Source organism: Peromyscus maniculatus, chromosome 4 (genome assembly GCF_049852395.1).
Source record: "Peromyscus maniculatus bairdii isolate BWxNUB_F1_BW_parent chromosome 4, HU_Pman_BW_mat_3.1, whole genome shotgun sequence".
Lineage (NCBI taxonomy): Eukaryota > Metazoa > Chordata > Mammalia > Rodentia > Cricetidae > Peromyscus > Peromyscus maniculatus.
Window position 1 is genome coordinate 135,617,156 of NC_134855.1, and position 25,299 is coordinate 135,642,454.

Here is a 25,299-nt window from a genome sequence, read left to right on the forward strand (position 1 = left end):
TTGAGAATTCAAAGACAACTCTCAGTACTAAAATATATATGTTTCCCTTAGCCTGATACTAATATTGTAAAACAGCAAAAGAAGGGTTTTTTTTTTTTTGGATTTTGACACAGGGTTTCTGTGTAGCTTTGGAGCCTGTCCAGGAACTCACTCTGTAGCCCAGGCTGGCCTTGAACTCAGAGATCTGCCTCCTGAGTGCTGGGATTAAAGGCGTGGGCCACCACCTCCCAGCATAAAAGGGGATTTTTCACAGTAACGTATAATACAAATATTTTGTATCTTTATAAGGGTAAAGCTCAGTTACAATGGTCATAAGCTATATATATTCCTTAATGTACAATTAGCATCATAAAAGGACCATCATAGTTCTTTAATTAGGCTAAGTAAAATAAAAAATGAAAGGGTTTGTTACCTATATTTGGATAGACTCTATATTTGGATAATTTTAACAAAAACTTTCTCAACCTATAACTAAGCATTTTCAAGTAAAATTCATCCGTCCCTTCTAATTTACACTCTAAGTTTTAAGATAGTGTACATATGCTGGACTTGGCTTAGAATTCACTATCATTATTGACTGGAAATTAGCTGTGATACTCCTCCTCTGCCTCACTAACCCCTAATAGGCAATTACTGGAATGATTAATGTTCATTTAATTATATAATTTTTTATAATTTGTTTTTATTTTATGTGCATTGGCACTTTGTCTACATGTATGTCTGTGTGAAGGTTTCAGATCTTGGAGTTAAAGACAGTTGTGAGCTGCCATGTATGTCTTCGGAATTGAACCTGGGTCCCATAAAAAATATAATTTAACAAGCTCCTTTCTCCTCCTTCTGTTACGAATAATACAAAATAGAATGAGTCAAGATATCACTATGCACCCCTGGCTAGCCTGGAAATGATTTATGTAAAACAGGTTGACCTTGAATTCACAAAGATCTGCCTCTGCCCAACCTGACTAAGCTTTTCCCTTAGTTATAAAATTGTCAAGTTATAGACTCCACAGTTCAACTGAAACCCAACACAAGAAAAGTTTAAAATAAGTCAGACCAGGGTAAAACACAGACACACAGATATCATCCATCCAAACTCTACAAAAAGTATTCTAATTTTAAAAACTGTACCCATTTAGTTCATCCTGGTAAGACAATTAACAATCTTACTTAAAGAATGTAGTGTAACTCTTAATGAAATAAAACTTCTCATATATAATTCAGAGTTAAAATAGCATTGTGGCTCCATTATCATCATTTAAATTATATAAAATAAGCAATTAGGAGGAACCTAGAAACATGAGAAGAATCCAGACTCCAGCATATATACTATCATCATAAATGAAAGAGCCAGAACCCAAACTCAAACACCTTCAGTTAATACCAGTATCTTACAAAACTCAGGATTCTGAGTCTTTTGTTGACAATCATCACTATTACTTTACATCGATGTTTATTCCTTAACAAAAGCTTAGGGGCTGATTCAGTTGTCATTCAGTTAAATTCTTAACTACTTAAAATTTTAAAATTAAATGATTTGGTTAAGGCCAATATTGCTTTCACAGAGGTCCTGAGTTCAGTTCCCAGCATCCACACATCAGGAATCTCATAAACACCTCTAACTCCATCCAGCCCCAAGGTAGGGGGTGGTCAAATGCTTCTGGCCTACACGGACACCTGCACTCACTGGCACCTGGCACCACACACAAATATAAATACTTTTAAAAGTAGTTTTAAAAAAGTTGAAAAGTAGCTTTGTTTTTTAAAAAATTAAGGACTTAGGTAAACATTAAGGACTGTGCTTGTTTTAATACCCACACAGGAATTCAAGTTTTTTCCACAATACAGGTGAATTTCTTTGTGCATTGGTGCTCTGCCTGCACCAACTGTCTGTGTGAGGGTGTCAGAAGCCCTAGAACTGGAGTTACAGACAGTTGTGAGCAGCCATGTGGGTGCTGGGAATTGAAACTGAGTCCTCTGGATGAGCCATCAGTGCTCTTAACAGCTGAGCCATCTCTCTAGCGCCAGGGTTTTGTTTTGTTTAACAGCTATAATGAAGTTACCTTATATTTCCTTAAATAATGCATGCAATGCGAATTCCTACAACTTCATCTATAAAGCACTTTCAGTTTACTCTAATGCCATAAATATAAATTAAAGAGTAATGAGCCTAAAAATTGAGCACACAAATTGATGAAGGATTTCAGCTCACCACAGCCACAGTCAAGGTTTTCTACCTGAACTACACAAATTAGATCCATATTTTGTATAATTAGTGTTCTAATAGTTCACAGCTTAGGCTTTCACTATCAAGCGCTCAAATGCTTTGCTTTAATTTGGACTGGCAAGCAAGCAAATAATTCTAGCTGGTAGGGCCTAAGGTTTATATATATCAGTCCACATACTTTATTTTTACATTAGCTTCAATGTCAATACCCCTCATTTTAAATGTTGTTGAAAAAAATCTCAATTCATATTCCTCCAGTTAATTGCTGTCTAAACACCCAAAACAAAAACTACATACTAGGGACTTCTGTAGCGGCCTCGGAATCTTCTATCTCGACTTCGTGAGCGGCTTCGTCTCCGTTCTTTGCTTCTACTTCGTTTCCGTTCCCGGCTTTTGCTCTTTTTCCTCTCTCTATCTCTACTTCGCTTCCGTTCCTTACTTTTGCTTCTTTTTCGCTCATGACTACGGCTTCTGCTCTTGCTTTTTTTTCTCCTGAAGGGGAAAAAAAATACCATTATCTTGCTTGTTAAATACTAACCAATATATATTTCCTTTTATGGTCAAAATGTTTATCCTTTTGTAAATGTATTTTTACCACTGTACAATGGTACAAAATCATACTTTAGGAAAAACAACTCCTAGGCAACCTTTGCTTCATGTTAACTGAAGACAGTCAAAGAATCGAGAGGTTTAATAGGAAGAATTTGCAATGATCTCCTGAAGCAGCTACAGCTTGAAACAAGAAACAGGACTTGCTGGTAAGTAGAACACCAAGCCTGAACTTCAAAAACAATTTAACTGCCATTCCCTTAACAGACCACCAAGAATTACTGTAATCTATGAGCTACAGTAATCAAAGTTACAGTATGTTTACATTTAAGAAATAGTAATTGTCACATGAAAATTGTCCATACAACAATTTAGTTTAAGTAAGTTTTGATACAATGTACATATAAGAATATTTTTAACTTTCAAAACACCATATACATAGCATTTTGGTTTTGATGGACAAAATTACCAGAAATGATAGAGAATACTAAGAATGCAGTAAAACTAACTTTTACAACCTCAGATTTTACTGTGACCATTTATAAGCTTTCCACTTAAAGCTATAATGAAAATGGGAAATGCCCTTTTTAAACTAGTTTATACGAGCCTGTGGGACGCAATTAAAACAACATGACCTTCCTTGGAAAGTAAAAAAGCCCGTCAGTTATCTTTCCACTCATTTTTGTGTTCTTTACAGTATCTCACCCACTGGTTTAATAATTAATCCTTGAAATCTGTGCCTCTGTCATCACCCAAATTAGAGGTGCCTTCAGATATTTCAATGTAAATGAACGACATTTTGAAATAAATTTATTCCACCAAAATGTCCATTTTTAAGTTGTTTGAAGTCTGAACATTTTGACAACTCTACATCATTAGGAAAATTAATTAGCTATTTAAACTGTATCAAAGCAAAGTTAGCACAAGAACAACTGAGGTATGCCTCAGAGAACCTGTAAGCAGGTCATCTTAGAGTGCATTGAAAATAGAAAATGAAGACACCCACCTTCTGGAATCTTGAAACCCACACTCCAATCACAAGGAGATGTAGAGCTTTCCAAGGAGGCAGAAACTTTGTCTAAAATTTCAAGATAATCCACCTGACTGTCAGAAATATGCTAGGTAGCACATGACAGAAAATTAGGCTACACTCATTATTTATAGAAGTCAAAGCAACTCCGATGCTCAGAAGGGCAACAATTAACATTCCAACTTTGATGTTTCAAACCCTGACACTATTTCTTAGGACCGAAGAATTCTAAAATGGCTAAAACCTAAGCCCTACCTATAAATTAGGGGAAAAGGTAAAAATTAATTCCATTCCCCTATAAAAAAGGGCAATAAGTTTTTGCTCTGCTCAAAGATAGCCCACAACAGCTACGTCAATCTGCCTATTTACCTCTCATAGGTCCCCAGTCTTATTCTACCAAAGGAGTTTAAAATAAATAAGAAATCTAATTTTAACCCAATGTCTTGCTACTTTTCATAAGCAAATCCCCACCCACATCTGAAGGCAACCCCAGATAGGTAAATAGACAACATACTAAGGTATCAGAAAATACAATCTTCTATATGAAAGCTCAGACAAAAGATTAATGTTGCAAGAAACCAAGGTACTTCTCTAGAGCAAATTCCAGCATTAAAGAACATTTATGAACTAAAGAAATAGTTATACAAAATCCATCCTAATAGTCAAATCCTGTTACAACTTAAATGGGACTTTCCCAAGTCTTTAGTGGCAGTGGAATTTGTACTGAACATCATTGAAGTAAATGGTCCACTGGGCCTTTGGACTTTTTGGTTATATGGCCTCTGCTGTAAAGGTGTTTTGCTATAACTGGATTTGACCTCTTCCATGTAAGAAGATCTAAATTTTAAATGCAAAGTATTCTGGAAAATAAGAAAAAAAAATAGAAAAGTCATTTATTCCAAAATTTGATAATCCACACCAAAGTAGCCAATATATTTTAACTGTGCCATTTTATTGTTATCCCTTTCTAAATGATTCTTTAAAGACTTAAACAAAATGAAGTTTGATTTGAGACTGCAAAACTGGTTACAGCAACAAATACTTCCATGAGGAGTAACCTCAAGTACTTAGGAGATTATTGGAGGCCTTGACAAAGTCATTGTTATAACTTCAGAAAATAGGCTAACAGGTTATTTCAAACTTTATCCCTTTACTACTGGGACATGATAGTGTGTTACAAGTTAGTTACAATTTTTTTAAACAAAAGAGTTTATATACTTGGTTAACTATGTCAGAATTTGCAGTTTATATTCTTTCTACCTTACCAGCAATAGTTATCTCCAATTCAATAAAGTTTTAGCATGAACCATACAAAAATTACATCTACCTTAGGTTAACACAATTTATCCCAGAGGGCAAATATTTGCTTTGTGTTTCACCCCGAGTTTAAAGTTTTCTTCTACGTTATGTTCAATTAGTTTTAATGGCATGTTCCTTCAAATCACCAGATAAACACTTTGTAACTAAATTAGGCAATCACGTAATTTAAATCATCTGTAACTAAGAACACCTTGAACATTTTAAAGATATTAATAATTGAAGTGTATAGAAAAGTCTTCCTTTAAAATATTGAATGTTAAACTGCCCAAATGACTACATATATCAGATAAAACAACAAAAAACAAAAATGCCCACTATCTCTAATACAATGTGTTATGCTCAAATTTCTCATAAAAGCTTGGTGATCTTCATGAGTTTAGAAACAGGATTAAAAGAATACAATCTGAAGATATTAGTGGGAAGAAGTGACATTAGAGAATAGTGAAGATCTGTAATCAAGTTTATCCTCCTCCTTTCCACACTTATGATAAAATCTTTACTAAGTAAGTCAGGAAGCCTGACAGCTACAGTCGTTTTTTGTAAATTAGTAGACTCCTGTTCCAGGAATTTTCTTTTGATTATAAAATTGTGAAACCAAAACTTTAGGAAATTGTTACTTTGGCAAACATTAAAAATGCATGATATGAACCCTGCCTGTTAACCTGCTCTCTGCATCCACCTCTAACTAGTAAGGAACCATTAGTGATTCCACCTAATCTTGTGCAAGAAAAAAAAATTCCACAAATCAGACCTTTCTTTCCTCTTAGCATTAATTTATTTTTGTATTTTCTACAATATCTCACTGTGAAACCCAGGCTGGCACTGAATGTATCATCACCCTGCCTTGGCTTCTTATGGAGGGAATTCTAAGCCTGCATCACCATACCCAACCCACATATTAAAATTAATCCATTACTACCACATTGAGATTATAAAACCTTGGCTTAGCAAAACCTAAGTGACCCACATTGAACAATTTTTTTCATCTATTTTATGAAATTATATCAACCTACCTAACAAAGTTGTTGTGAGGATGACTGAGGTAATTATGAAGCACTTTGAGCTCTTAGGAGGAAAAGAGCCAAAAAGAGTCAAGTAAGTGGCTATTTTATCATTATTTCCATTATGTATTATGGGGTCATGATATGACAAAATGTTTTAGTATGGCATCATAAACATGGGCTAGAACAACTTAATGAAATAACATGACCACATCATGTTAAGAATTACTAATCTTGGAGCTAAATGGTAATTTCACAACCATGGGTCGTCTCCAACCTCATCAATTAGATTCTGTTTAATCTTTTAATATACCTCTTTGTATACTGTATTCTGTGCTAAGTCCGTAGCATTAAGTTCTTATTTCAGGTTACTCATCTAACCCAAATTACATATTCTTAACGGTCTCCTTAGATACACTAAAGATAAAAAAGCCCAAAACAATGAATAAAAAAAATCTTAGAAAGAATTAAGTATGCCCTTTCATTACTACCAAAAGGGCCTTTAAGTAGCAAAGAACAGAAATAACTCATAGCCCATTCCTTTAGTGAAAGGTAAACAGTATTTGCCATGGCCATGATGTATTTTCTAATGTAACTCTTCTAATTCAATGATTCTTATCACATCTCCAAAAATTAAGCCAAAGTTACCAAATTTAAAACACAGAACTCAAGAGAATCATGGGATCCTTGGAAGGCAAAGTGTCCAGGTCTCAAACTATATCCTGAAGTCTACATCGCAAAGTCCATAATTTTATATCTTGAAGGACTTTCTCATCCAAAAAGGTATGAGCAGTTTTCTAAGAAGTGAAGAAAACCATAGTTTGATGCTTTAGGCACAAGAACACAAGATTTCCACCACAAGAAGTTTAGAGCCCACCCTCCCAGGTTCCTTGTACAAACTTACTTTTTGCTACGTTCTTCATGGCCGTTAGCACTGCTCAACTTGTTCTCATCCTAAGCAAGGTTGATAGAAGAACATCATGAGGACGAAGTGGTAACATTTCAAGTTGTCAAAGGGTAAAGGGAATAGGAATAAGAAAATACAAGACAATTTTAAAACTAATTACTTATTTAGTTTAACATGGAAGGCTATAAAAAAAATTTAGATGGTATACGTTTAACCACTTTGTAGCTAATAATTAAGTCATCAAGAAACAAAAATTAAAAATCTTTGCACATTAACATGTTATATTTTACTTTCTTACATTGTTTAGATATTAAGTTATCCAGAGTTACAACGTTGAAGTGGTTAAATAGCATTTCTATGAACATGAAGTCATTGAGTTTTATTCCATGTGCTATTGTCCCTTTTGTCGGTACCATGGCTCTATTTCTGCCTAAGCCCCAAGTGGCCACGCTAGCAGCCAGCCACTATCGATTTCCTGTGACCGATGCCATTCCTGAGATCTTCGCCCATTTCCGTTGGAGGGTTGGGACTGTAAGAGCTTGATGCCACCTCTGTCACACATCTCGCCCTGAAGCAAACAGGGATTCACACTGCTTTAGTAATGTTGACTCCCAAGAACCCAAGAAAAGTTAATTAATAATTCACCAGTCCAGCCTAAACATTTCCTACTTCCATACCTGTTTACATGGATTACATCCACGTTAAACTCAGACAAGAAACATTAAAACAGAAAATATGTCTTCAAGAAAATGACTAGCATTACAAAATTACACTATTTAAAACTATCAGAATTCATCCAAAAGGAACCACATGGTCGTGCTACACTCCAAAACAAATGTATTATTTTTAAACGGTTTAAGCGCAATGTTTATTCAGTTTGAACACATCAGCTACAGTAGTATATATGCTAAGTTACAAAGCTTAAGGTTGCGACACCAGTGATAATGCATGCATACTGCTACTTTCACCACCAACTGGGGGCAAGAATGAAGCGTGTTTACTTTACTGTGATACTGAAACGGGTCATATGGTATTACTAGCCAAAATAATTCCTTTCTAGTTTTTAGTGTGAAATACTATGGCAGGACCTAATTAAAAACAAAATACTGTGGAGAACAGTAAAACAGTCATCAAGTGACTCTAATCTGTGACACTGCCTCTTGCCTTTTGTCTTGTTTTTTTTTCTATTCTTTCCTTTTTTCTTTTCTTTTCTTTCTTTCTCTCTCTCTCTTTTTTTTTTTTGCTAATTTCTATTCAGGGATCCAAGAATTTAGTAATTATTAACTGAAAAGCAGATCAACACCTGCCTGTATTAAGGTTATCACCAGCCTTATGTCTATTTATATAAAATAAATTTTAAATCTCACCCATTTCTTCTTTAAAGACTCTTTAAGAAGATTTACTTGCCACAGACTGGTTATGATTTATTCTTGGACCCCTGCTATTTTCCCAAACCACTATATTCACCTTTTTTGCTATACCAAACTGGAGCTGGTAATTCTTAGTTGAGTCATTTTACCTAGGGGACCACGGTACAGCGATAAGTCACTCAATTACTACCTTATGATTGACAGTTCACACTGGAATCAAAGGTGAATTCATGGGAGTAGAGGTGAGATATCGTTAGGCAAGTCTACAAAGAGAGATAGATGGGCATTTATTCATCACGCTGAAGTGAAACTACTGCACAATATTATTACATCAATAGCATATATTTACTTTTGTAAGTTACACGTAATGCATCTCTGATAAGATAATCAAGAGGGCTCCGGGAAGGTTAGTTTACATTTCAGCAGTAGTTTCGTGAATAATGCTAAATTAAGAAATATATTAAAGCTCACTGGCATGTTTTTCTCACCTTCTTGTAAGGGGCCTCAAGCATTGCTTCAATATCAATATCGTCTGCCATTTTCTCTACACGCCTAGGGAAGAACAAGACAGTCCTGTAAGTAAACAACTTCCAATTCTTCTAGAATAAAACTTTTTTCCTCCTTCTGCAAAATTGAAATGTTGAGGAAAGTCCTTAAAAAGCCCTGCAATGGCGAACATGGTGCGAGGCGCGTTCCTACAGACTTAACTCGGGTAAGCGAACGTGAAGGGCGTCTTTCACCGCTCACAACCAACAGCACCCATGTCTGACTTCAAAAAGCCGCCGATGAAGCCCTGACACCGAACCTCGGCGTGCGAACCAGACGGCTTCCTTCCGCGCAAAACCCGCGCTGCCATTTTGGCGGCGGAGGGAAACTCCCTCTGCTGGGAGGGGTTGTGTACCGAGGCAGCCTTCGGCAGGCGCCATGTTGGGAGGTCGCGACCAGCCCCGGCCGCCAAAGGACAGAGAGGGACCCGTCCGAGGTCCCCAGGGAGGTCCGGGCCACCACCAAAGGACCCGCGCTGCCCTTGCCAGGAGGGAGCGGCGCGGCCACGGCCACGGAGGCGACCTTGCCGAGCAGCCCCCCACCCCCGCGCGCGGCTGCTCACGGCGGCCAGAAGCTCCCCTCGGCCCCTCGGCCGCCCCCCGACCTCAGAAACGCTGCCCACAGGCCGTCCGCGACGCCCCGTACCTGTGCGGGCTTCCGCGCGCCTGTGCTCGACTCGGGAAGGCCGCCGCCGCCGCCGCCGCCGCCGCTGTGGTTCTGTTAAGCCCCTAGGCCCAGGCCGCGGTACCGCCCAACCCGAATATCGGGCCCCGAGGGCGTCTAGGCCCAGGCGAATCTACAAGAAACAATGGGATTAAAGGAGCCCGCGCGGGTGAGCAGGGCAGCGGCTCTGGCAGCTCAGGATCCACCCCTGCGACAGCGTCGGCGAGCTCTCTGAAATGGCGGACGCTGCTCCTCCGTACTCACATTCACCAACACACATACACACACACAAACACCCGGGGTCTCCCGGAGCCGCAGCACGGGCTCTCGCGAGAAACTGCCCAGCGTTCCAGGCTGGAAAAAACGAGATATCGCGAGATCTCAGTGCGGCTCCGGCGACCGTAGCCAAATCTCGTGCAATGATTGCGCCACAGACGAGCCCATCCCCCCCTACTCCGCCCCCCCCCCCCCCAGCTCGGGAAGGCTTCTCGGACTCCCCGGCCCCGCCCCGCCCCGCCCCGCGACAAGCTTAGGCATCGAAATCTCGCGAGGCTACGCTGTCTCTAGGGCAAAGACAGTTGGTGCACTGTCTGTCAATCTTGACGAGAATGCCTTGCTGAGTGGAGCTTTGCTGTCATCCCGACGGGTGTCGTCTCCGCGCGGGGTGTGAACGTGTCCCCCCCCCCACTCACAGCCGACCTCCCCCGACACCCGCCTCCCACCCAGATGGCTGTCAAGGTCGCCATAAGGCGACCTATGATAGTGCATAAGGCTGGAGGGTAAGACGTTCCTTGCCAGATCCACTGATGGTGAGAACGCATGCACACGAGAATAAGCCGTCCCCGGGGAATGGAGGAGAATAAAAAGCACGATTTCCTTGTCATTCGGTGTCCCTGGTTACATCCGGCCTCCATGGGGAAGCTTCGAAACACCCTTGGAAACTGAAGAAGGTGGCCGAGGTGGGAGGACTTATTTCCCTCACTCCCTGCATTTAGTCGGGCCCTGTGTGTCAGGATTGCTTTCTACTTTAAAAGTATCCCTCTTTTCCCTAGGATTTTGGCTGTCCACGTGTAAATTTATCGCTTTTGTTGGTTATTGTTGGTTCCCCCCCCCCCGGATTTTTTTAAGGGGGTTAATACTGTGGCAGAGGAAAAGCTGAGAGGTCATTGTAAGATTTTTTTTCCCCTTTCATATAAAAGAAAATGTTTGAAATAAAATTAAATATCAAATCTTGAAACCTATCAGCAGTTTGAGGGTATAAAAGATTCAAACATCTTGATTGGTGTAACTGTTCCAACACTGTGTGACCTTGGGCAAGTAAAATAAGCTCTCAGAGCATATATTCAGTTTCCACCTCATAAGGAATGGGGGAGAATATTATAATTGGAAGTAAGGGGAAGTTTGACACCGGCCAAGGCTGCCAGTGTTCACCTATGAATTCCAGGTTAGCAGGGAATGTCTGTCCAGGTGAGCTCTTCATGAGATGAATGAAGGCTCATTAGGAGTAGGATGAAGATAGGATGACTGAAATGCTGGGAAAATATTTTAATCATCGAAAACCTCTAAGGGATGGCAATGTTGCTTGCCTGGCATGCTTACCTGATGTGAGCATGTCTAGAATTCCAGCACTCAGAAAATAGAGGCAGGGAGATCTTTGTGAGCATGAGGCCAGCCTAGTCTATATGGGGAGTTCTAGGCCAGCCAGAACTAGTGAGACCCTATCTCAAACAAACAAGACCTAGAAGACATGTAACCATGAAGAGGCCCAGCACTTGGGAGGCAAAGTCAGAAGGAAGTCTGTGAGTTCGAGGCCTGCCTGGTCTACAGAGCACGTTCCCTGACAGCCAGGACTACACAGAGAAACCCTGTCTCAAAGAAGAAAAAAAGAGAGAGGCTTTCTCTCTAGGATGTGGTAGACGGCCTGAGATCCCTGCTAGCTCCTACAGAAAGACTACACTTCCCAGCTTCCCACCCTATAAGGGGCCCTACCTCTTCCTCTGCAGGCATTTTGGCCATGGGGTTGGAAGGAGACAGAGATGGCCCCTCACCCCGAATAAGTATGGTCTTGTCTAAGGTCAGGTGAAGCCCCTCTCCGGCCTCTGTCTTTTTACAGCTGCCCTTAGTTAACAACGCTGTCCTGGGCTGGCAAGTCAAGGACAGCTGTGGCACTTAGTGAAAGCCTATGAAAGGACAAAGGGAAGCTGGAGACAGCAGTTCAGAGCACTGACTGCTCTTGCAGAGGTCTGGGGTTTGATTCCCAGACTACCACACTTCAAGAGGATCCGACACCATCTTCTGGCCTCCACAAGCCAGACATGCATTCCGTGCACAAACAACATGCAAGCAAAATACATGCACATTAAAAATAATAATATGCCGGTCGGTGGTGGCACACGCCTTTAATCCCAGCACTAGGGAGGCAGAGGCAGGCAGATCTCTGTGAGTTTGAGGCCAGCCTGGTCTACAGAGTGAGTTCCAGGACAGGCACCAAAGCTACACAGAGAAACCCTGTCTTGAAAAAAAAAAAAGAAAAACAAAAGAGCTCCAGCCCGCTGGTCAATGGTGGTGCACACCTTTGATCCTAGCACTCAACTCCCTAGACAGAAGCAGGTGGGTCTCTGAGTTCAAGGTCAGCATGATCTACAGAGTGAAATCGAGGACAGCCAGGGTTACACAGAGGAGAAATCCTGTCTCAAAAAAAAAAAAAAAAAAAAAAGGTCCAGGTGGCTGGGCTATAGTGGTGCACACATGCAATCCTAGGATTTGGGATGTGGAAGCAGGAGGATAAGCAATGCTATGACAACCTCAAATACAAGGTAAGTTCATGGCAAGTTGGCGTTACATGAGGAAAACCCTCTCTAAAAAAATAAAACAAACAAACAATACCCAGCATTTCAGTCTTGCCAACAAGCTCCATGCTGCAGTAAAGGATGGCTAAAGGATGCTTGAGGCACGCCCGTGACCCCAGCACTTAGGAGGCAGAAGCAACAAGTTCACCACAAGCTCAAGACTGACCTGCTCTACATAGTGACTGTATGCCTCCCCAAAGAAAAGAAACACAGTTAAAATTTGTCTTTTACAGGCTAAGATGTTCACAATAAGTAATAATATTCCTTTAATCCTTTTTCTGAATTTTTATATTCTTCCATTTGTGTGTGTTTCACTTTGGCTAGAATACATGGCTTTACACATCCTAGGCAAGAGTTTGCCACTGACTGAGCTGTAACCCCAATCTCATTATCTATTTTTCTTTGGGTCCCACATGCCAGGAAAATGTTCTACTATGAAACTTGTGCCCCTAGGCCCTCTTTTAAGTTTACATTTATTTATTTTTTGAAAAGAATTTATATTTAATGTAATCTTGGCTGCCCGGGAACTCACTCTGTAGACCAGGCTGGCCTCAAACTTAGAGATCTAACACCACTGGCCATAACTCATCTCTCTCTCTCTCTCTCTCTCTCTCTCTCTCTCTCTCTCTCTCTCTCTCTCTCTCTCTCTCTCGGTTTTTCAAGACAAAGTTTCTCTGTGTAGCCCTGGATGTCCTGGAATTCGCTCTATAGACCTGGATGACCTGGAACTCATAGACCTGCCTGCCTCTGCCTTCTCAGTGCTGATATTAAAGGCCTGTGTCTTTACCATAGGCATGATCCTTAATTTTATTGGTTTGGAAATAATTTTACCTTAACCTGTAGATTTCTTACTTGCAAAAAAGAGGTATTTAGTTTCTGGGAGTCTAGCTCTGTTGGTTGGGTGTATCCCTAGTTTATACAAAGTTCTGGGTTTAATCCCTGCACCAAATAAAACCAGACTCCACAGTGAAAGCCTGGATACCAGCACTCTGGAGATAGAAGCAGGAAGACCAGGAGTTCATAGTCACCCTGGCCAACATAGTTTCATTCCGGCCTGGGCTCCTGAGCTAGGTGAGACCCTGTCTCAAAGAGAGGAAGAAGAAGAGGGTGGTATTAGAGCAGGGTTTAGGGCCAAGTCACTTCAAGTTCCTGAAATTGTTTTCTGAAGTTCAAAGTGATGGTGTGTGAATTTAGTCCCAGCATTTGGGACTAATTCACAGGCTGATCTCTGTGAATTCCAGGCCAACTTGGTCTAAATTGCAAGTTCCAGTCCAGCCTGAGCTGCATAGTGAGTTCCTGTCTCAAAAAAAATATATATAAATAAATAAATAAATATATATATATATATATATATATATATATATATATATATGTCATTCACCAGGCTAGAAAGATGGCTCGGTGGTTAAAAGTACTGACTGCTCTTCCAGAGGACCGGGGTTCAATTCCCAGCACCCACATGGCAGCTCACAACTGTCTGTAACCCCAGTTCCCTGGGATCTGACATCTTCACACAGACATGAATACAGGCAAATGTTGATGCACATAAAATATAAATAAATAAATAAAATAGTCATTCACTAATTTAGCAGACAAGATGTAGAGGGAAAACTAAGTCTCTGAGTGAAAAGCATATAGAAAATATGAAAAACATCACATTATTTTGCTCTTACTTTGGTAGTTCCTTTTTTTTAGTTTTGTTGTTATTATTATTTTGTATTTGTTGATTGCTTGCTTGTTTGTGATAGGATCTTAGTGTACAAGCCAGTCTTCTCTCAAATGCTTGGCAATCCTCCTGTCTCAGCCTCTCTAGTGCTGGGAGTATGAACACATGCCACCTGGTATCATCTTCTAAAGTCATTTGCTGTAAATACTCATTGGTCATCATGAAACACAGTACTCTGCGTGCCAGGTAAGCCTACTAGCCTAGCACTTGGAAAAGCAAAAAGCAATGATCTGAGAGTTCAAGGATGGCCTGGGTACATAGTGAGTGCCAGGCTGCGCTGCCTTGGCCTTGTGGGGATGATGGGGAGCAGACTCAGAGTATGGTATGTAGAACATCTTCATAATTAGCACTTAGAGTTTATCAGTAGTTAGGATCACTTGATGTTTTTGCAGAGAATTCAGCTGTTCTAGTCCCAGCTACCACGGGTAGGCATACATATGGTGAACATATATACATATAGGAAAATACTCATGCACTTAAATTTTTTTAAAAAAAGGACCCTGGAGAAGTAGTCCAGCAGTTAGGAGCCACGTGTTGCTCTTTCAGAGACCCCAAGATCAATCCCCAGCACTCACATGCTGGCTAGTAACCATCTGTAACTCCAGTTCTGAGGGAATCCAACACTCTCTTCTGGCCACCGTGGGCACTACGCATATATGGTTCAGAGACTTATATGCAGGAAATATATCTATACACATAATAAAGTAAAAAACAAAACTGAAGCTAAGTGGTTCTGACGCAGGCCTTTAATCCCAGCATTCGGGAGGCAGAGACAGGTGGATCTCTGTGAGTTGGAGAACAGCCTGGTCTACAGAGTGAGTTCCAGGACAGCAAGAGCTACACAGAGAAACCTTGTCCAGAAAACAAAACAAAACACCTAAACTAAGACATACAAACAAACAAAACTGAAAGTAAGCATCACAGGAGAATGTGTTTATTTTTTAAATTATTATTACTTTATATTTGTGGGTGTTTTACCTGCATGTATGGTTGTGTCATGCAGAATGCTGAATGTGGATATGCTGTGGTTTAATTTAGAGTTCACTTTGAATACGTTTCTACTTTCACCTTTCAGGCAGAAGTATGCCTTTTGTTTATTTTGTTTTTTTGTTTGTTTGTTTTTTGTTGTTTTTTTTTCCAGACAGGGTTTCTCTGTGTAGCTTTGCGCCTTTTCTGGAACACACTTTGGAGACCAGGCTGGCCTCGAACTCACAGAGATCCACCTGGCTCTGCCTCCCTAGTGCTGGGATTAAAGGCGTGTGCCACCACCGCCCGGCTTCGTTTGTTTTTTTGAGACAGGGTTTCTCTGTAGCTTTGGAGCCTGTCCTGGAACTTGCTCTGTAGCCCAGGCTGGCCTTGAACTCACAGAGGCCTGCCTCTGCCTCCCTAGTGCTGTGATTAAAGGTGTGTGCCACCACTACCTGGCTGTATTTTTTATTTTTTGTAACAGGATCTTCTTATGTTTAGCTTCACTGGCCTGGAATTCTATGTAAACCAGGCGGCTTCAAATGCACAGAAATTCACCTGCCTCTTCCAAGTATTGGGATTGAAGATGTGAACCACCACCCCAGGCCCAGGAGACTGTAGATAGAAGCTCAGAGAACTAAAGCTGTTGTGCTAGACTGTTAACAATTGTATTTATTTTGTGTGAGTGCAAGTGCATATTGGGGCACTGATATGTCAGTCCCAGGACAACTTGTGGGTGTCAATTTCTCCTTCCACAACATGGGTCCTTAGGAAGGGAGTCAGGTCCTTTACCCTTTGGTTTTGGGTTTGTTCTTTTTTTGTTTGTTTGTTTGTTTGTTTATTTGGTTGCTTGGTTGGTTTTGTTTTGCTTTTTGTTTTTCCAAGACAGGGTTTCTCTGTGTAACAGTCCTGGCTGTCCTAGAACTTGCTTTATAGACCAGGCTGGCCTCAAACTCAATGAGATCCGCCTGCCTCTGCCTCCCAAGTGCTAGGATTTGTGCTTTGTTTTTTTGTTTTATAGGTTTTTGGTTTTTTGTTTTTTCTAGACTGTATTTCTCTATGTAATTTTGGCTTACCTGGAACTCTCTCTGTAGACCAGGCTAGACTCAAACTAACTGAGATCTTCCTGCCTCTGCCTCCTAGTGCTGGGCTTAAAGGGGTGTACCACCATGCCCAGGGACCAGTTTTTTTTGACCTAGCGGGAACTCTGTGGTTACACGGTCTAGTTGCTAGAGTAGTAATTCTTCAGAAATGGGTGGGTGCAATGAACATTTTAAGTTTTCTCTTGTCATTGGTCAATGCCTCTTGCTGGCAGATAATCAAGAACTCCAGCACAGTTAGCAACATTTGAAGGTTGCTGATGTAGGAACAATATTCCTTTTACATATGACTTTCAAATTATGGTAAAATAGCAATGAGCCATGTAAGGCCTAAGCATATGTGCCTTGAAGTGTGGCTGGACTACTTTCCCAGATATTTTCAGAGAATCTTACAAACTAGATTAAACATGTGTTTATAGTTAACAAAAATAAAAATTAAAAAATAAAGCAACAGCCCTTGCTCCCCTAGTCCCCCAGGGCTTCACCTCATCAGATGTAACCTATGCAATCCACATTAGTAACTACTTATGACCCTCTTTCCCCCAAAAAGAAAAGGTTCTTTTTAAAAGCGATACATTTGTTTATTTTGGTTTTCAGGCAGTTGCTCCACGCAGCTCAAGTTGCCCTGTAATTTGCTTTATGGACTGGACAGGTGGCCTAGAACTCAGATCTGTTTGCCTCAGCTTCCTGAGTGCTGAGATTAAAGGAGTGCATTACCATTCCAGGCTCTGAAAAAGAAAAGATCAATTTGCAACACTTTGAGACATAACTTCAAAAGCTACAGAATACTATGGCTACCTTAACTACACTGAAAAGCAACTCCATGTGCCACCACTGCTGGTCACTCATGCTCCTTTGTGCTTTCTATTCCTAAGGACCCCCCCCCTTTTTTTATGAACATGGATATGCTGAGAATTTATCAATTTTGTTTGTTTATTTTTTTGTTTTTCGAGACAGTGTTTCTCTGTGTAGCTTTAGAGTCTGTCCTGGAACTCACTCTATAGCCCAGGCTGGCCTTGAACTCACAGAGATCCGCTTGGCTCGGTCTCCTGAGTGGTGGGATTAAAGGCGTGCGCCACCACCGCCCAGCTAGTCAGGTTTTTCTAGAGAATAGAACCAGTAGAATGAATATATATATATATATATATATATATATATATATATATATATATGATTTATTATTCATTTTATTTATAATTTAATGTAAAATTCATTTACTAGTCATATATATGATTTACTAGAGTGTCTTACAGGCTGTATTTTGAGTAGTCCAACAATGGCTGTCTTCTTATAGAAAGACCAAGGACCTGCTAATTGTTCAGTCCGGGAGACTGGATGTCTCAGCAGTCCCATCTGGTGCTGGGGTCCCAGGGGAGTCCCTGAGAGTTGCCAGGCTTTAGTCTTCCTTGGAATCCTGAAGAAGTAGGTCTAATCCCACTGAAGAAATAAATACTTTAGGAACAGGATGAATGGATTTGGCAGTTCGAGTGAGGGCAAGCTGGAACAAAGCAAAAGCTTCCTTCTTCCAGGACCTTTTATGTGCACTGTGATCAAAAGGTGTGGCCCAGATTCAGGATTGATCTTCTACCTCAGATAATCCAGCCAAGACAAAGCACTAACAGGCTAGGCAGTGGTGGTGCATGTTTTTAATCCCAGCACTCAGGAGGCAGAGGTAGGTGCATCTCTGTGAGTTCGAGGCCAGCCTGGTCTCAGGACAGACAGGGCTACACAGAGAAACCCTGTCTTGAAAAAACAAAAAACAAAAACAAACAAGAAAAGACATATCTTGACGGATGTGCCCAGATGCTTGGGTTTTAGTTAATTCCAGATGTAGCTGACAACCATGATCAGAAGTAGAGAGTGATCAAAGAAGGCACCTGAAGTGACCCCCAGCTTCCACACGCTTGTGGACAATACGCATGTGCACACCCAGAGCTACACCACACACTCTCATACACAAACCGGTGGGTAAATGAGTAAATATGAAACAAAGAAAGAGGAAAAATTATTTAACCTAGCTAGGCCTGAGAGTTCATGCCTTAAACCGACCAACACTTGGGAGGCAGAGATAGGCAGATACCAGCTTGATCTGCACAGCAAGTTCCAACCCATCCAGGACTACATAGTGACACCCTGTCTCAAAAAACGAAAGAAAACCAAACATGATTTAACCTTATAAGGTGTTCTAGTCTACCCCTGTGGGATCTAACCCACAGCCTCAGGAAACCTGAGCAGTAAACAAAGCACAGACAGGTTTTTAAGGGCGTTGTGTCCTAAGGGCATGAACATGCTTTTGAGACAGATTACTAACAGACAAATACGTAAAGCATCATGGAAAATCAAAGCTATAGGGAATGTGTACTCTGAAAAATCAGAGGCCTTACCCTCAGGCATGAGGTAGGAGGATAAAAACCTCAGAAAAACGAGTGTTCCAAATGGCCAAGTGGGCTGTGATCTCTCTACCTCTGCCTCCCAAGTACTGCAATTAAAGACATGCATAATCACAGCTGGCTTACTCACCCTATCTATCTATCTATCTATCTATCTATCTATCTATCTATCTATCTATCTATCTATCTATCTTTCAAGACAGGGTTTCTCTGTGTTGCTTTGGCTGTCCTGGAACTCACTCTGTAAACCAGGCTAGCCTCAAACAGAGATCTGCCTGGCTTTATTTTTTGAAATTATTTTACTTTTAACCATAGCACTAAGGAGGCAGAAGTAGTTGGATCTCAAGTAGTTAGAGTTCAAGGCTAGTCTGATCTACATAGCAAGTTCCAGGCTAGCCAATGTGACACAGTGAGACGCAGTTTAAGGAAAAAAATATTTTATTTATATGGATATTTTACCTGCATGTATGTCCATGTACTAAGTGTGTGCTTGGTGTCCTCAGAGGCCTCTACCAGTGCTCTTAACCACTGAGCCAATTGTGAAATCCCAAGTAAATACAATCTTTAAAAAAAGAAAAATTAGCGCCGGGCGTTGGTGGCGCACGCCTTTATTCCCAGCACTCGGGAGGCAGAGGCAGGCGGATCTCTGTGAGTTCGAGGCCAGCCTGGGCTACCAAGTGAGCTCCAGGAAAGGCGCAAAGCTACACAGAGAAACCCTGTCTCGAAAAACCAAAAAAAAAAAAAAAAAAGAAAAATTAGCTGGATAGTGGTGGCACAGGTCTTTAATACCAGCACTTGGAAGGCAGAGGCAGGTGAGTCTCTAGGAAGGGGCCAGCCTGGTCTACAGAGCTAGTTCCAAAACAGCCAGGGCTACACAAAGAAAAGAAACCCTGTCTCAAAAAAAAAAAAAAAAAAAAAAAAAAAAAAAAAAAAAACCAAAGAAAATAAATAAGAAAGTAAGAAAGACCAAAAAAGAAAGAAAGAAAAGTTAGAAAGCTGGGTGTGGTGGCCCTTGCCTTTAATCCTAGCACTCAGGAGGCAGAGGCAGGTGAATCTGTGAATCTGAGGCCCGACTGGTCTATATAGAGTTCCAGAACAGCTAGAGATGCATAATAGATCCTTGTGGTGGTATTGTGTTCCCCAAAATATTGTGCACTTAATAAACTTATCTGGGGTCAGAGAACAGAACAGCCACTAGATACAGAGGCCAGAAAATAGTGGCACATGCCTTTAATCCTATCACTTGGGAGGCAGAGATCCATCCGGATTTCTGTGAGTTTAAAGCCACACTGGAAACAGCCAGGCTTGGTGACTCACACCTTTAATCCATAATGTGAGCCTTTAATCCCAGGAAGTGATGGCAGAAAGCAGAAAGGTATATAAGGTGTGAAAACCATAAACTGGCTGGTTAAGCTTTTAGGCTTTGAGCAGCACAGTTCAGCTGAGATCCGTTTGGATGAGGACTCAGAGGCCTCCAGTCTGAGGAAACAGGATCAGGTGAGGAATTGGGGAGGTGAGGTGGCTGTGGCTTGTTCTGCTTCTCTGATCTTCCAGCATTGACCCCAATACCTGGCTCTGGGTTTGTTTTTATTAATAAGACCCTTTAAGATTCCTGCTACAGGCCAGGCGGTGGTGGCATACCTTTAATCCCAGCACTTGGGAGGCAGAGCCAGGTGGATCTCTGTGGGTTCGAGGCCAGCCTGGGCTACAAAGTGAGTTCCAAGAAAGGCGCAAAGCTACACAGAGAAACCCTGTCTCGAAAAACCAAAAAAAAAAAAAAAAAAAAAAAAAAAGATTCCTGCTACAGATCCTGTCTCAAAAAAAGGGAGGGGGTAGCTGAAGAGATATGTACAGGCAAAACATTCAAACACAGAAAACAAAAATAAATATTAAATAGAAAAAATGAAAGGAAAAGGAAGGAAGGAAGGAAGGAAGGAAGGAAGGAAGGAAGGAAGGAAGGAAGGAAGGACTTTAAGAATGATCATCATTGCTGAGTGGTGGTGGCACATGCCAACAGATGTGAGTTCGAGGCCAGCCTGGTCTACAGAGTGAGTTCTAGGACAGCCAGGGCTACACAGAGAAGCCCTGTATTGAAAAACAAACAAACAAACAGAATGATCATCATTGGTGGAATTTCTTTTCTCTTGATACTCTTTTTGTATGTTTGAGACTTCGTCTCTCTACATAGGCCTGACTATCCTGAAATTCACCATGTAGACCAGGCTGGCCCTGAACTACAGAGAGCGACTCACCTGCCTCTGCCTCTGCCTCCTGAGTGCTAAGATTGAAGATGTGTGCCACCACACCAGCTTTAACAACTTTAAAAAATACATTTAATTTGTATTTCATGTGTGTGAATATTTGCCTGCATGTATGCATATCCCAGTGATGATGGATACTCTGTAAGTAGAGTTTAGATGGTTTGTGAGTCACCATGTGGTGGTGGGAATTGAAGCCGGGTCCTCTGCAAGAGCAGCAAGTGCTCTTAAGCACTGAGCCCTCTCTGCAGCCCCTTCCTTCTGGATTCTTTGTCTCATTTTACCATCAAGCCGCCCCTTGTTGGCTAGGTGGTTGGTTTACTGTATTGTTTCATTTTGTTTTCTTTTTCCTTTTTATGTGTATAGCTGTTTAGCCTGCATGTATGTCTGTACATCACAGACGTACCTGATACCTTCAGAGGGCAAAATAGATTCCCAGGGGCTGGAATTCCTGGGGACAGTTTTGAACCTTCGCATGGGTTCTGGGACTAGAACCCAGGTCCTCTGGAAGAGCAGCCAGCACTTTTAACCACTGTGCTCTCTTTCCAGGCCCATGATTTTTTGTTTTGCTTTGAGATAGGATCTCACTATGTAGCTCTGGCTAGCCTGGAACTCACTACATAGAGCAGGCTGCCTCTGAGCAGAGCTCTGCTTGCCTCTGTCTCCTTTGTGCTGGGATTAGAGACCTGTTTTCACTGCACTCCGCCTCAGGGCCTAGTTCCTGCTTTTTAAGTGGTCTGGGTAGATTTTTCTCTTTTCAGTGGCTCAGACAAGAATGTCTTCTTCCTCCTCCTTCAGCTTCCCCACTTAGACTATTGCCAAATGATGGAAATGTAAATGACATTCTAATTTCTCCGCATCCTCACTTAGGGAGTGGTTAAGGCCTGAAGAACTCAGGAACTTTCCATCAAAGTCAGACAGGAAAGACCTCAGGGTGAGGCCAGGAAAGACTCAGGTTGCCCGTGAGCCAGGCACTGTGGAGCTGAGACTCTGGGAGCCCTGGTCGGCTGCTTTTGCGGTTCTAGCTTCCTGAGTTCTCACGCTGTCTGATCGCAGAGGTCTCTTCCTGGGTCTGTGGTTGGGTGTTGGGCTGACATGATGAGTTCTGTACATCGTACCTCCCAGAGCTAAGGAGCTTGCTTTTTTATTTTATTCCTCTCCTCATCTCCATGACAGACTCCATTGTAAATGTCCTGAGGTTGTGTATGAAGATTTGCCCAGCCAAGTTTGAGAAAGATCAGTTTCCTAACTTCTGTTGTTGCTGTGTTTTTGTTTTTTTAAGATAGGGTTTCTCTGTAACCTTGCCTGTCCTGGAACTCTCTGTAGGCTAGGTTGGCCTCAAACTCAGAGATCCATCTGCCTCTGCCTCCAGAGTACTGGGATTAAAGGCGTGCACCCCCACTGCCTGGTAAAGTTTCTAATTTAGTATTTTGTGTTTGGTCTTTATTATTTTATTTCTATTTTTCTTTTTCTTTTTTTGAGACAGTTTCATCGTGTAGCTCTGCCTGGCCTGGAACACACTATGTATATCAGGTTGGCCTGACTGCCTTCTGAGTTCTAGGATTAAATGTGACTTATTTTTTTGTAGAAATATCTTAAATATGCTATATTCAAAATCAAGTAGGAAAACAAAGGATCGTTTGGGGCCGGGGAGATGGTTCAGTAGTTAGGAACACTTGGTACTCTTCCTGAGGACCTGAGTTCAATTCTTCACATCTACATGGGCCTAATAGCTACTGGTAACTCCAGTCCCAGGGGAGTCTGATGCCCTTTTCCGGTCTCCACTTGCACACATGCACACAGTGCACAGACATACATGCAAACAAGACACCAATATACATTCTATCAAAATAGCTGGCCGGTGGTGGCGCATGCCTTTGATCTCAACACTCAGGAGGCAGAGGCAGGTGGATCTCTGTGAGTTTGAAGCTAGCCTGGTCTACAGAGCGAGATCCAGGACAGGCACCAAAACTACGCAGAGAAACCCTGTCTCAAAAAACCAAAAATAAATAAATAAATAAAAATAATAAAATAGCCGGGCGGTGGTGGCGCACGCCTTTAATCCCAGCACTCGAGAGGCAGAGCCAGGCGGATCTCTGTGAGTTCAAGGCCAGCCTGGACTACCAAGTGAGTTCCAGGAAAGGCGCAAAGCTACACAGAGAAACCCTGTCTCGAAAAACCAAAAAAAAAAAAAAAAAAAAAAAAAATAATAATAATAATAATAAAATAAATAAATAAAATAAAAAACTAAAAACTGTAGGAAAAAAACCACTGTCTTCAAAGCTCGAGCTTTCTTATGACAGCCACAGAGATCTTGGACTTTGGGTCTTAGAATTAGATCCCTTGCATTCAAGTCTCCATGGACCATTTCTGCTTTTCCTAGCTTCTCTGCTCTTGTCCAAGGTTATAAATGATTCATACTGGGTTTATTAATTAATTAATTTATTTATTTCATTAGTGTTTTGACTGCATGTGTGTCTGTTTGCGAGCATTGGATTCCCTGCAACTAGAGTTACAGACACGTGTGAGCTGCCATGTGGGTGCTGGGAATTGAGCCCAGGTCCTCTGGAAGAGCAGCCGGTGGTCTTAACCACTCAGCCATCTCTCCAGCCCCCTACCATTGAGATTTTTTTTCTTTTTCCCTTTAGGTACTGAAGCTTGAATCCAGATTCTCCTGTATGCTAGGCATGTGTTCTACCACACTCTATTTCCAGCTCTGTCTTTAAATTTTGTAAAGTGTTTTAAGGGTTGGGAAGGTAGCTGAGCAGATAAAGGCCCTCACCACCAAACCTGGATACCTTAGTTCACATCTCTAGCACCCTAATGGTAGAAGGGAAACCCTGACTCCCACCAAAAGTCCTCAGACCTCCACATGGGAGCTAGGGTATGGCCCCCTCTACCTGCCCACACCCAAACAAATTTTTTAGAGTTATTTTGTGTGTCTGCACATGTATGTGGGTCATGGCATCCTGGGGAGGGCAGAGGACAGCTCTGTGGAACCAGTCCTCTCCCTTTACTTTTATGTGGACCCGGGGCTTGAACTCAGATCACTAGGCTTTTCAGGGTACATGCTCTTATTTGGTGAGCTATCAGGCTAGCCCCAGCTTTACTCATTATTTATTTATCTATTTATTTATTTGAGACAAGGTCTTACTAAGTGTCCCTGGCTAGCCTGGAATTTGCTATGTGGCTGAGGCTGGTCTCAAACTCATGGAGATCTTCCTGCCTCTACCTCTGGAGTGCTAGGATTAAAGCCCTCTGCTAGCCACCATGCCAAACATGCTGTTTTTGTTTGTTTGTAGCCCTGGCTGTCCTGGATCTCACTCTGTAGAACAGGCTGGCTTCCAGCAGAGAGATCTGCCTGCCTCTTCTCCCAAGTTCTGGGATTAAAGGTGTGTGTCACCACCTTCGGACTCAATTTACTCTTTATTTTTGGAAAGGTGTCATTAAGTCACTCAGGCTGATGTTTGTGATACTCTTGCCTTCACCTCTTGAGTATCTAGGAGGACAAGGCTGAGCTACCAAGGCCTGACTTCAAAGTGTCATTTCACTGGTAACCAATTCATTACGCTAGAGCAGATCCTAAACAATGGAGTAGTTTATATACGGACACTAAGATATCTTTTTTTTTTTTGTATTGGTAAGAGCTGCAAATCCATCCATATTCCTCAACTAAATGTCCCTTTGTTGAGTTTGATATTAAAAATCCCATAGACAAGTGGAGTACTGTAGAGAACGTGGACAAGAAGAACCTTACTAAGATCACAAACTGAGACTTGTAACAGGAAGTCAGCCTTATAAGTTCTCCTCCTTATAAGAAAAATAGACGGGTGTGGTGGTGACGCACACCTCTTTTTTTTTTTTTTTGTTTGTTTGTTTGTTTTTTGTTTTTCAAGACTGGGTTTCTCTGTGTAGTTTTGGAGCCTGTCCTGGATCTCATTCTGTAGACCAGGCTAATCTCGAACTCACAGAGATCTGCCTGGCTCTGCCTCCCAAGTGCTGGGACTAAAGGCGTGCACCACTGACACCCGATGGTGATGCATACCTTTAATCTCAGCACTCGAGAGGCAGAGGTAGGCATATCTCTCTAAGTTTAAGGCCAGCATGGTTTACAGAGAAAGTTCCAAGACCAGCTAGAAGTATTATTACACTGAAAACTGTGTCTCAAAAATACAAAACAAACAAACAAACAAAAAATAGTAACAACTAGATAAATATGGCTGCACATGCCTGAAATACATAAGGAAACCCAAATATACAAACAAATAAAATAAACATTAAAAAGTAACCTTTTCAAAGGCCCAGAGGCTAAAAAGAGCCGTAGGAAATGACATAAGACATAAATGACATACATACAGTCAAAACAACCCTATACATACAAACAAAATAAACAAAGAAAA

At 41.5% G+C, this 25,299-nt stretch overlaps 1 protein-coding gene across 14 annotated transcripts in view; it reads right to left on the minus strand.

Moving 5' to 3' along the window:
* Positions 1 to 9,735, minus strand: part of Rbm39 (RNA binding motif protein 39) — a 38,049-nt gene extending 28,314 nt beyond the window's left edge. For 4 of the 14 annotated variants that reach the window (XM_076571011.1, XM_076571010.1, XM_076571005.1 and 1 more), the window contains exons 1-4: positions 9,593 to 9,735; positions 8,890 to 8,953; positions 7,029 to 7,078; positions 2,522 to 2,716 (exon numbers count right to left, since the gene is read on the minus strand). In XM_076571011.1, the coding sequence (XP_076427126.1) occupies positions 2,522 to 2,716; positions 7,029 to 7,078; positions 8,890 to 8,940 (296 nt within the window). In that variant the 5' untranslated portion in view covers positions 8,941 to 8,953; positions 9,593 to 9,735. Of the gene's footprint in view, positions 1 to 2,521; positions 2,717 to 3,779; positions 3,852 to 6,136; positions 6,189 to 7,028; positions 7,151 to 7,329; positions 7,600 to 8,591; positions 8,698 to 8,889; positions 8,954 to 9,592 lie in introns of those variants that run through there. The other 10 variants (XM_076571009.1, XM_076571006.1, XM_076571007.1 and 7 more) reach the window with 9 other exon arrangements.
* Positions 9,736 to 25,299: the final 15,564 nt, after the last annotated feature.